The 12,056-nt window shown below is 52.7% G+C and overlaps 1 protein-coding gene across 1 annotated transcript in view; it reads right to left on the bottom strand.

Moving 5' to 3' along the window:
- Window positions 1–42: 42 nt before the first annotated feature.
- Window positions 43–12,056, bottom strand: part of DDB1 (damage specific DNA binding protein 1) — a 30,246-nt gene continuing 18,232 nt past the window's right edge. The window contains exons 20-27 of the mRNA XM_045893572.3: window positions 11,751–11,915; window positions 10,944–11,038; window positions 4,753–4,923; window positions 4,259–4,368; window positions 3,823–3,992; window positions 3,492–3,594; window positions 1,642–1,765; window positions 43–861 (exon numbers count right to left, since the gene is read on the bottom strand). Of these exons, the coding sequence (XP_045749528.2) occupies window positions 778–861; window positions 1,642–1,765; window positions 3,492–3,594; window positions 3,823–3,992; window positions 4,259–4,368; window positions 4,753–4,923; window positions 10,944–11,038; window positions 11,751–11,915 (1,022 nt within the window). The 3' untranslated portion in view covers window positions 43–777. The remainder of the gene's footprint in view (window positions 862–1,641; window positions 1,766–3,491; window positions 3,595–3,822; window positions 3,993–4,258; window positions 4,369–4,752; window positions 4,924–10,943; window positions 11,039–11,750; window positions 11,916–12,056) is intronic.

Raw genomic sequence — 12,056 nt, 5'->3', positions numbered from 1 at the left:
GGGAAGCTGAGGAGCAGGAAGGAAAGCGGAGGCAAATGGATCTTTCTTCTTAGATTCTACTTTATTTGGTAAAACTCAGAAACTAACAACCAATTCACGGCCCCCCACCTCTTTCCCTCTGAAGAAGGCAGCTCCCCAGAGATAAAAAGGCTATGGCGGCTTGGGTATCACCCACCATCTCCAGGTTTCAGACTCGGGCAGCTCATGGCCTGGTGGTCAGGCCTCCAGACCCAAAGCTCTCAGGCAACAGAGAAAGCAAAAGGAAGCTCTCACTTCAGAGACAATGAACCCATCCCGCCCCTCTTCCCCCCCTACCCACAGCATCCCCGCACCCCCAACCTAAATAAAAAGATAGCAGAGGACAACGCATGAGTGTGAGACACACGCACGTGCGCGCGACACACACACACACACACACACACACACAGCACACGCACAGAGCTTCCTTTCAGCCCAAGAGCTGCAAAATCCCTCCCTGGAAGGAGGACAACTGGCAACACCAATCAATCCTTGGTGTCCAAAGTGATGGTTGGAATCCTCTGGGACTGGTAAAAATCCAGGGAGAAAATATTCCACCTTCACCCCATTCCCAGGTCTCCAGTGAACTGGTTTTAGTTCAAAGAAATCCCCATTTCCACACAGGTAGACTGTGGCTTCTGGGACAGCTGGCTTAGGGAAAGGCTTCCCACAGCTGAGAAGACAATGGTGGGGGAGGGGAGCAGGGCAGGAGAGCAAAGCCTTCGGGGAGGGCCTGGGAAAGGGGCTCCCAGCCCTGGGCTAATGGATCCGCGTCAGCTCCTCCACAACCTTGATCAGGTCATCTGCCGTGGCCTCTCGCTTCATCCCGCTGCCATCATCATACTGCAAGGAGGAAAGGGGAGGGCTGTGAGGGCCACAAGGGCACTCTCCTTCGCGGGGGGAAGGGGACAATCACAGCAAGAGGGCACCTGGCCCCACTGCTGCCATGGCAAGGAGGAAGGTCTCATCAGAAACCCACACCCCTCGGGCACCTGGGTGGCTCAGATGGTTAAGCGTCTGCCTTCGGCTCAGGTCATGATCCCAGGGTCCTGGGATCGAGTCCCACATCGGGCTCCCTGCTCCTTGGGAGCCTGCTTCTCCCTCTGCCTCTCTCTCTCTGTCTCTCATGAATAAATAAATAAAAAAAAAAAATCTTTAGAAACCCACACCCCTCTCCTGAAAGCCACAAGTCAGCAAGGTCTACTGATGGCAAAGCTGGTTTGGAGGCCACCATCTGGCATACATCTCTCCCCTTCCAGGATGTTCCCCAGAGGCACCATCTCCAGGGAACAACACCCCAAAACTCCACACTGTGGAAACTTCTCTGCCCTGCAGAATCCTGACCTGATCCCTGTGCCTCCAGTCTGGGTTGCCAGAGATCCCTCACATGCCCGAACACGCCCTCGCTGCTGCAGCGGGGGGGGGGGGGGGGGGTTGTTCCTAGTACTGTGCCATGCCCCTCAGCTACATCCCCTGCCCTCAGACTCCACTTTCCCATGGGGGAAGGGCCATCTGCACTTGGGGATCGAGGGGGCGGCACCCGGCACTCCGACGCTCTCCAGCACGCCCGGCCCTGCCATGGATTTGGGTCACAGGCCCAGGGCCAAACATCGCACAGCTCACCTGCAGGTTTGCCACAACCTCCTGCATCTTGGGCCGGCTGATGTCCAGGAAACTCTCGATCAAGTCTCCATCGATGAAGCCCGTGGCTGGTTCTGTCTTTCGCTCAGTATGAAAAGATCTCCAGGTGGACAGGTGAGTTAAGGAATGTGCGGTATCTGCAAACAGCCTTACTCTCGGTCACCCCCACCTCTGCACAGACCACAGTCTAAAGCAATCATCAGGGGCACCTGGGTGGCTCAGTCGTTAAGCATCTGCCTTCGGCTCAGGTCATGATCCCAAGGTCCTGGGATCAAGCCCCACATCGGGCTCCCTGCTCCATGGGAAGCCTGCTTCTCCCTCTTCCACTCCCCCTGCTTGTGTTCCCTCACTGTGTCTCTCTCTGTCAAATAAATCAAATCTTTAAAAAAAAAAAATAAAGCAATCAATCATCAGGATGAGAACAGGAAACATTTTCAACTAAAAATCACATTGCTTTTTAGACAGCTTTGGGACTGAAAGACATTAGGCAGAATTATTACCCAATCTAATGATTTTCAACTGGGGTGATCTTCAAGACAATGTTTTTAAAACTACAGATCAGGGGGCGCCTGGGTGGCTCAGTCGTTAAGAGTCTGCCTTCGGCTCAGGTCATGATCCCAGGGTCCTGGGATCGAGCCCCACATCGGGCTCCCCGCTCGGGAAAGCGGCGCGGGGCGGGACGAGCTTGCGGCACCTCTGCCAGTCAACTCCGAGGCGGCGTCCAGCTGCTCGCCCCTGTCCCTCGGAATGCTGCTGAGGGAAGGGGCCCGCGTGGCAGGGCACCCTGCACCTGCTTCTCCCTCTCCCACTCTCCCTGCTTGTGTTCCCTTTCTTGCTGTATCTCTCTCTGTCAAATAAATAAAATCTTTAAAAAAAAAAAACAAAAAACAAAAACTACAGATCAGACCCTCCTTATTAGCGCAGAGCCTGGACGTATATGGACATTTTCTACAAGTGCTCCAGGTAGTCAGATGTGCATGCCTAGGAAGAACCATGCTCCTGAGTCTAGCCTTGACCTTCACAGGTGAATAAACTGAGGCTTTGTGGGACCAGAGCCAACACACCAGCCCATCGCCTCCCTCCCAGGCGAGAGCAGGAGCCCTCCCACCCCCTGCTTGGGGAGGACCCTTTCCATCTCCTGGAACAAGCAAATGTCCAGCAATACTTGGATCCTGGGTGTCCCGGGGCAGGGGGCTGATCCCTGGGCTTCTGGATTTTCCGGCTTCTTCACTTTTCCCCTCTTCTTCCACTAGCCTTTCTCACAAGGGTTCTCAGACACTGCTGTCCCCAACAAGATCTCCGAAAGTATGTTCCTAACGTGGTCATCCACACTTCCCGTTTGATGTGTAAGGCCAGAAAGACCACAGGCAGACATATTTCAAGAACCTTTCCAGGGGCACCTGGGTGGCTCAGATGGTTAAGCATCTGCCTTTTGCTCAGGTCATGATCCTGGGGTCCTGGGATCAAGCCCCACATCAGGCTCCTGGCTCAGCGGGGAGCCTGCTTCTCCCTCCCCCTCTGCTCATGCTCTCTCTCTCTCTCTGTGTCTCTGTCAACTGAATAAATAAAACAAAAATCTTTAAAAAAAAAAGAACCTTTCCAAGATGAACCAGGTAAGCTCGGTGGCGGTACACGGGGATTCACTATACAATTCTCTCTACCAGCGTGTCTGAATTTTTCCATGAGCAAAAGTATATTTAAAAAACAGGACAGAAGCCTGTTCCCCACAGGAAGCTAGTCAAGACATTTCCTGAACGGACCGCAGTTTCCAGAGGCAGCTTAGGGTAACGCGGCGGTCTACCTGTGCTGGGACATGCCTCTGGGAAGGATATAAGGAGTGCTCGATCTTGCCCACACTCTTGATGACTTTATTGAGTCGATTCTGCATGTCCAGCAGGAGGTTGTACCAGCTCTCTGACAGTGAGGTCACCAGCCCTGAAGCAGCAAAGGGAGCCGGGAGCTGCAGAGAGCTGCGGAGCGCGGAGCCCACAGCGAGCCGCCTCTACCAAGGGCAGCCCGGGAAAGCGGCGCGGGGCGGGACGAGCTTGCGGCACCTCTGCCAGTCAACTCTGAGGCGGCGTCCAGCTGCTCGCCCCTGTCCCTCGGAATGCTGCTGAGGGAAGGGGCCCGCGTGGCAGGGCACCCAGCAGCGGCTAGCCTTACCGATCATGCCGTTGACTGTGCCGAAGAGCACCGAGCCCTGTGTGGGGGTGGACGTCTCGCCCAGATTCTGCATGACCAGGGAGCCGTGGCAAAAGACGTTGACGAACTCGCCCAGGTGGAAGAGACCGACCTCCTGGAGGTGTTGCCGCTCCTCGTCGGTGGTGGCAGCGCTGAAAGGCAGTGTGCGAAACTCACTGCCCGCACCTCCTGTCCCCGCCACGGGGCCCCGGCGAGGACCCCATGCGGCGGACACCCCGTGCTCAGCCTCCCTGGTGAGCCCACAGTGGCAGAGGCGGTCCGAGAAGCTGACTGTTGCGGCCTCTTTCCCTCGTGAAAGAACTCTACCTCCGCGAGGAGGAGCACCTACGCCTGCGAGGGCACCCGACGTCCTCATCACCAGACCGGGGGGCCCGCCCCGCCCAAGCCGGCCACTCACCTATCCTTCTGACACACAAACAAGTTAAAGGCATTTTCAGCCCCCAGGAAATTGTCATCATCCAAGATTTCCACAGCACTCATCCAGTTAGGATTAAAGTCTCGAGCAATCTTAAAGTAGATAAGGTACAACAAGAAAATATAATCACCAGTTGCCCAGAAGCCAGGTCTGGGACTGGCCTCTGGCCGGAAGCCGAGAGCCTGCCCCGCAGAAGATGCAGCCCCGTGTTTCACAACCGCCACTCTACGGGGATTCTACCCCCGATTTCCGGCCAACACATCCCATTTGGTTGCAGCTGCCCAGAAATGGAGCCTACTCAGATTCAAGTTGGGGGGAGGAGGTCTCGGAAAATACCTCATCAATGCAGAATGTATGCTCCAGGAAAAACCTTCTGCCCCGGCCCCCGCCCCGGGCTTGATGACCCCTCACCACCAGAGAAACACTTGCAGGAGCCCCGTCCTAAGTGAGAAGTCTGCCCCCGTCCCCCCAACTACCTCTTCAAAGTTCCCCTCCATGGGCTTGTAGGCAAGCAGCAGCACTGAGCGCATCAGGTCGCCCACCAGGATGAAGTCGCCCTTGGTCTTCAGGTAGAGGGCCATGATGTTGTTGTAGTGATTGCACTCGGTGCGAAGCTCCTTTTCTGTTGTCCACTCATAAAGCCGCACCTGGGAAGGACATCTCGTCTCTCTCAATTCCAGGGGCCAAAACCTCTCGGACTGACCGCTGTGAGTCTCCTCTCTCCTCCATCTGCAGCACCATTTCCCGAAGTGCAGCATGGGATGTGACATGGTTTGCCGTGGTACTTGCGTGAATGTTTTTTTATTTTGGTATTATGCATTTACGAAATATGAAAACAGAGCAAGCACATCAAACCGGTAACAGTTTCCCTTTACATAAAAAATGAGTCAGTGTAAAAAATACTAGTGGCGCAATACTAAGGACACGACAAAAGATGGTTTTCTTGTGACTGAAGGATAACTGACCTACAGAAAATATTTCCGAAAAAAAATCCATCTCCAGTTTCCTGATCAGAAAGGAACAAGATCACCTCCAAATGGACTGTCTTTTCTGAACCCTTCTCAAAATATACGGTCCCAGAACATTCTGACGTGAACCCACTGAGTAGAGCAAATGGAATGGAAATTCCGAGAGAAACATTGTCAAACAGCTAAAGGACTCTTCAAGCACGAGTCTGTGGCCACCCCTCCACCAAAGGGTTTCTTCCCCCTTTCTGACTTCTCCTCTGCAATGTTTCTTCAGTTACGATCACACCTCCAAACCAACGAAGATGCTTTACAATCAGCAGACAGACCCACAGATACCAGTCAGAGGAAGACAGACTCAACCCCTGGAGAAGCCTGCCCTGGCAGACCCTTCAGGATCCCGGTGGTCCCACCCATGGCTTCTGCACACACAGGAACTCCTGGGCAGAATGTATCAAGCCATGATTTCTCAGGGTTGTAAAGAACCCGAACTCCAATGGGGCGCCCTCCAAGAATTATGCATGACAATTACATTGGCTACCACACCTCCCATCGGCAGGGTCAAGGGTGCCCAGAGCCCCCCATCTTTGTTAAGCCCAGCCTAACAGTGGAGTGAAAATGGGGCCAAATGTTCCATGTGCTATTGGCTACACCCACTACCCCTCCACTCCACACTCTCAGCCTCCCTATCTGCTGTGGAAACAGTCAAGGCCAAGGTAAGACACTACCAAAAACCCAAGATGCCCACCCTTAACCCAATAGGCTCTACATCTCTGCTGCCTAATATGGCAGCCACTAGCCACATGTAGCTACAAAGCACCTGAAAGGTGGGGCGCCTGTGTGGCTCAGTCGGTTGAGCATCCATCCAACTCTTGATTTCCACTCAGGTCTTCATCTCAGGTCGTAGGATGGAGTCCTGTGTGGGGGGCCCTGTGCTCAGCAGGGAGTCTGCTTGAGATTCTCTCTCTCTCCCCCTTTCCTCTCCCTCTGCCCCTCCCCCAGCTCACATACATGCTCTCTCTCAAATATATAAATCTTAAAAAATAAATAAATAAAAGGGGGCGCCTTGCTGGCAGAGTCAGTTGAGCATCCAACTCTTGGTTTTGGCTCAGGTCCTGATCTCAGGGTCATGGGATTGAGCCCCATGTCAGGCCCCGCACTCGGCGCAGAGGGTGCTTGGGATTCTCTCTCCCTCTGCCCTTGCCTGCTCGTGTGTGCACACACGTGTGCGTGCGCGCTCTCTTTCTCTCTCGAAAATAAATAAATCTTTAAAAAAATAAGAAAGCAGGGTGCCTGGGTGGCTCAGTCATTAGGCATCTGCTATCAGATCAAGTCATGGTCCCAGGGTCCTGGGATCAAGCCCCGCATCGGGCTCCCTGCTCCGCGGGAAGCCTGCTTCTCCCTCTCCCACTCCCCCCACTTGTGTTCCCTCTCTCTCTCTCTGTGTCTGTCAAATAAATAAATAAAATCTTTAAAAAAAAAATAAAAAAACAAGAAAGCAAAAAACCCACCTGAAATATGGCTAGCCCAAATTGAGACGTGCTATGAGTGTAAAATATAAATCAGATTCTGAAATCTTTGTATGAAATATATCCGCAAAACATCTCCTAATAATTTTTGTATTAATTACTTGTTGAAATAATAGTTTAGCTCTATTGGGTTAAATAAAATACATTCCTAAAATCAATCTCCTCTGCTTCTTACTTTTATTCACACGGCGACAAGAAAGTCTAAAATCCCACCTGTGAGCTCCTGTGATGTTTCCATTAGACAGCAATGGCCTAGACACCTCCTACCCAACCTTGCACCCAACGCTCCCGACTTCTGTGCACTGCTCTGCCCCCGCTCGAGCACGGTCACTGGGCCATCCCCTTGCTCTAACTCAAGTGTGGCTCTTTCACAAGGACCCCAGGCCCTCTCGGCTTCTCCCTGCCACTGTCCCCGTACAGCTGGGACTAGAGGAAAGACAGCCCTCCATGCACTTCCTGCTGGCCCTTTCTCACTTCCATCTTGCGTCCTCCCTAAGGTGCCAGTCCCGAAGCTCAGCCCCCCAGACTCCGCCCGCACCGCCAGCCTGAGAGCAGCCATGCACACCCTCACCCCGCCACTCTCCCCCACACAACCTTCCTGTCATTCTTGGTGACTTCTACATTCACAGAGAAGACCCAATACCGACCTCCTTCCTTTCTTGACTCCCTTTTTCCTGCATTATCTTGTCCATCCAGCAGTTACCCCTCAGAGCCTGTCACTAAAAATTACTCCAGAATTGGGTGCCTGGGTGGCTCGGTCGTTAAGCGTCTGCCTTCGGCTTGGGTCAGGGTCCTGAGGTCCTGGGATCGGGCCCCGCATCGGGCTCCCTGCTCCGCGGGAAGCCTGCTTCTCCCTCTCCCATTCGCCCTGCTTGTGTTCCCTCTCTCGCTGTCTCTCTCTGTCAAATAAATAAATAAAATCTTTTAAAAAAACCTCCAGAATCTTGTGTCCTCAGTTTCACTGCTTCTCAGATGCCCCAAGTCCCTCACCATAAACCTGCAGATTCTCAACCCCACTGCCCTCTCTGTCGTGATCCTGCTCACCAGACAAAACCAGACTCTGGCATGAGTTTAGTCTTCAACAACAGCTGAGGAAAAGCAATGGATCACTTGAACTTCGAGACCACTTGTGACAGTGAGCTCCTCAGGCTCCCCAGTAATTGGATACTTTCCCGGTCCCGAAACAAGGAGCCATACCTCCTCAAACCTCTGCTACCTCCACTTCCACCCTTCCTCTCGGCTCCTTCACGGAGGAGGGACACAAACAAGAGAGGACCTCCTGTGCTTTCACCATCTGAGGCCCACATGGAGGACTGGGTCCCACCTCCCATCAGTCTATTCAAAAACACAGCTCCGGCACCTCCTCTCTAATGGACCATTCTTATCAGCACAGAAACATGCAGCCGCATTTCCATGCTTGAAAAGCTAACAACTCTATTGTCCTGCCGCCGCCCCCCCGCCGCAGTCACCCCATGACTCTCTTCTCCTTCACCGCAAAACCCCCCGAAAATGTTTTCTAATGCTCACGGACCTCCCAGTCCTACTCAAACCTTCTTCTATCAACTTTCCACCCCACCACTCAGGCAAAGGAGCTCTGGTCAAGGGCAGCACCACCTTCTCCGTTGCTAAAACCTGCGGCCAACTCTCAATCCTTACGTTACCTGACTTCAGGCAGCACTTGCCATTTACCAATTCCCTCCTACCTGAAGTGCTTTCTTTCCATAGCTTGCAGAAGTCTTCTCTCCTGGTTCCTCTCCTACTTTACTTGTCACCCCTTCTCCATTTGGAGCGATCTTCCTCATCACTCCAACTTTTAAAAGCTGGAAGGCCCCAGGGCTCAGCCTTCCCATCTCTCCTCTACCTGCTCTCAGCGCCCGGGGGAGCTCAGGCCACCCCACCCAGACTGCTGGCATGTTAAACGCCATGCCGTTACCACTGCCCCGCCAATCCCCAGCAACCACCCTGACATCTTCAGCCACCCTGACGACTGAAACGACACATGTCCAAAATCAGGCCTCTGGTTTCCCCACCGGGACCTACTAAGAACGCTGTATTTGGTCTCCGCCCCCAGTTCCTAACCCAGTGCTCCGAAAACCCTTGTAACTTCCTAAGTGTGAGCAGTGTTTTACACTGAGTCCCTCAATCCCCTGGAATTCCCTGGGTGAAAGGAGTCCTTTGTTCTGATGAGGAAGCTCTTGGTGGTTCCTGGATAGCTCAGGATGTGGGCTGGTCACCACGATTAGAAGCCTGGACCTGTCAGCCCTCCTCCCCCATCCTCCAGGGAAGGGAGAGGCCAGAGATTCACTTAATGATCGATCAGGCCTGTGTGATGGAGCCTCCATAAAAATCCCTCAAGCGTGGGTTTAGAGAGCTCTCAGGTTGGTGAAGACACCCACACACTGGGAGGATGGCATACCTCAACTCCACAGGGACAGAAGCTCCCGCACTCAGGACCCCTGTGGACCTCACTTGATGTTCATCTGGCTATTCGCCTGTACCCTTTATGATAAGCCAGGAAATATAAGTAAACATTTCCTTGAGTTCTGTGAGTTGTTCCAGCAAATTATCAAACCTGAGAGGGGACTGTGGGAACCCAACTTTGTAGCCATGTTGGACAGAAGTTTGGGCACCCTAGAGCGCCACTGCTTGGGATGATGTCTGAGGTGAGGACAGTCCCTGTGGGACTGAGCACTTAACCTGTGACATCTGACACCAACTCCAGGTAGCCAGGGTCAGAAGTGAATTAAATTACAGCACACTCAGTTGGTGTCAAGAGTCGGAAAACTGGTTGGGGTGGGGATAAAAACCCCACACATATGGTGTCACAAGTGTTTGGAGTAAAGAAGCGTTTCCTTTTACCTTCCAAACGTGCTCTACTCAGTCTTACCCCATTAGTAAATAAATGGTCATGCCACCCATCATATTGTTCAGGCCAAAACTCTCGGCCCTTTATTCCACCCGACCCCAGCCCGTTTCCTGTGTAGCACCGAAGTCTCTCGGGGCTCATGTGCGCAGAAGAGGACCACGCCTCACCTCCTCCAGCAGCGCCCGGAGGCTGCTGTCTGCGTTACCGATGTGGTCACCACTTCTGCCCTTGGGCCCCTCCAGCCTTTTCCAAGGTGTAAAGTGATCTTTCCAAGACCGAAGTCCAATCACTTCCAAACATTTGCTCAAACCCTCCACAAGTTTCCATCGTCCTCAGAGTAAAACCCAAAGTCCTTAAACAGCCAGTGCCTTCAGTCCCCTGGCTGCCGACTGACCTCTCCCTGCACCTCCGGCTCACTCCCACCTCCCACTGCTTGCCCCTGGCTTCTCCCGTACACAGACATGGCTTCTCCCTCCCTTCTCTCAGGAACCCGCCCAGAAGTCACTGTATCAGCAAGAACCCCGACCCTGTGACAAAACAGCCATCCCCACCATGTCCTCCTTCTAACACTCCTCTAGTCCCTGCCCCATTTTTATTTCTCACCATCTTGAGAACATATATGTACTATTTGCTCGTAAGCCCAGAGCAAATAGTCCATTTGCTTTGTCCATTTTGTCCACTGCTATATCTCAATACCTGAACAGCACCCAGCACACAAGTGTTCAATGACTAGGTTGTGAATAAACACGACTACTGGAAAGCCTCAATTTAAAGTATTTAATTGATGCTTTTTCACTCCCTGACTTCTCAGCACCTTGAATATCCCACAATGCACTGGGGAGCTCCAAAAGGGCATGCAGGACACGGTTATTTCCCAAATATATTTGACTATGAAACTTTTTAAAATCTTTTTGCAAGGGAGGAGGAATCATGGCAGAAGAGAAGCAGACTTTCATGGGACCAGTGTTTCAGGGACATACTTAAGATAACATGGTCTGGCTCACCTCGTTCCACACAGATCAGAGTCCCCCACAATGACACACTCGGAAGTACAGGGGCCATGGCTCTTACCCTTTCCTCAACAACCACAGCACTTAGGGTCTGATTTGCCGCGGGGGTCTCCCATAACCAAGGCTAACATCTAGGCCAACCTGAGCTCCCCGGACTCCCAGCTCCACCCTCCATTCCCACCACTCTGTCATTCTTAAAATCTAACGCATACGTGGCCCCAGGGAACATAAAGGAGACATGCTCTGTAGACAGTGGTGTGCAACCGAGGGTGGGATACCAAGCGGTGTGGGCCTCACCGTGCTGTTGATGCTGGCTAAGAGCTTGCCGTTGAACTCCACCATGGAGTACACAGCTCCTTTCACTTCCTTCTCGGCCACAGTCTGTAGTTTTCCTGAGGGGAGAAAGAAAGACTCTGAGTCTCCTTTATGAGCCCACACTTCAACTCATCAAAAGAATCCTGATTTCCCCTCTGACTCTAATTCCTGCTCCCAAACCATGCATCTGAATGTAGGAAATAGAGTCAGTGTCTACTGCGGTTAACCATCACCACAACTATGAGCCCCGACAGAATGTGCAGGGACTGCAGACTGTGTCCAAGGGCTGCCTCCCCCGCAAAACTGCAGACCCAACTCTCAAGATGGAGACCAAATTCCACCTCGCCCATCTGAGCTGAGATTTGGGGGTTGACAGTCTTTAGAACCATCTTGCATAGGGGAATTGAGATGAAACAGATACGAACATGAAGTGCTAAAGCTGGAAAGAAGACCTACTTGGCTGAGCAACCAAGTGGAAAGCAAATCTAGGATTCCTCTGATCCTGGCCACTAGATTCTCTTACCAGTACTTCACCTCTCCCTTCGTCTTCCTTTCAAAGAGTAGAAAAGGAAAAAATTCAAGCCAGATTTTACTCGTGTGTCTGCTCGCTCCCCTCCCCCAAAACTCATTCAGACCACCAGCAGCTTGAGTGGAAGGAACAGAAAGTCTCGTGTCACAGCAATTAACCCAAGCTCTTCCACTGCTTAACTAAAAGCTCTGAAACCAAAACGGTCTGTTACTTTCCCAGAATTTCAAATCTCTCAAAAGCTGGGGACTGTGCCCACTTACCGTCAGAATACTGAAAGACCACGATTCGACCCTGCTTGGGCTCCGCCTCTTCAGGATACACCATGGCTGTTCCCACGATGAAGTACGTGTTGGGGTCTTTGCCCAGCTTGCAGGAGACCAGGCTGAGGGCATATTCATTCTGCAGGAACTGGTGGGCATGAAGCACTGGAAGGAGAGCCGGAGGCGTGACTGGCTGCTGACCCCCACGCACACGTAACCCTGTACTCCGGGGGGGGCCCCAGCCCGGGTCCAAGCAAGGTGTGGGTGGTGGCGGGGCACCAGCTCCGGCTGCTCCTGTCTCCTCAG

This window comes from Mirounga angustirostris, unplaced genomic scaffold, assembly GCF_029215605.1.
Source record: "Mirounga angustirostris isolate CCGP_5_RB_7025 unplaced genomic scaffold, mMirAng1.0.hap1 SCAF_13, whole genome shotgun sequence".
NCBI lineage: Eukaryota > Metazoa > Chordata > Mammalia > Carnivora > Phocidae > Mirounga > Mirounga angustirostris.
This window is presented reverse-complemented; position numbering and strand designations above follow the sequence as displayed.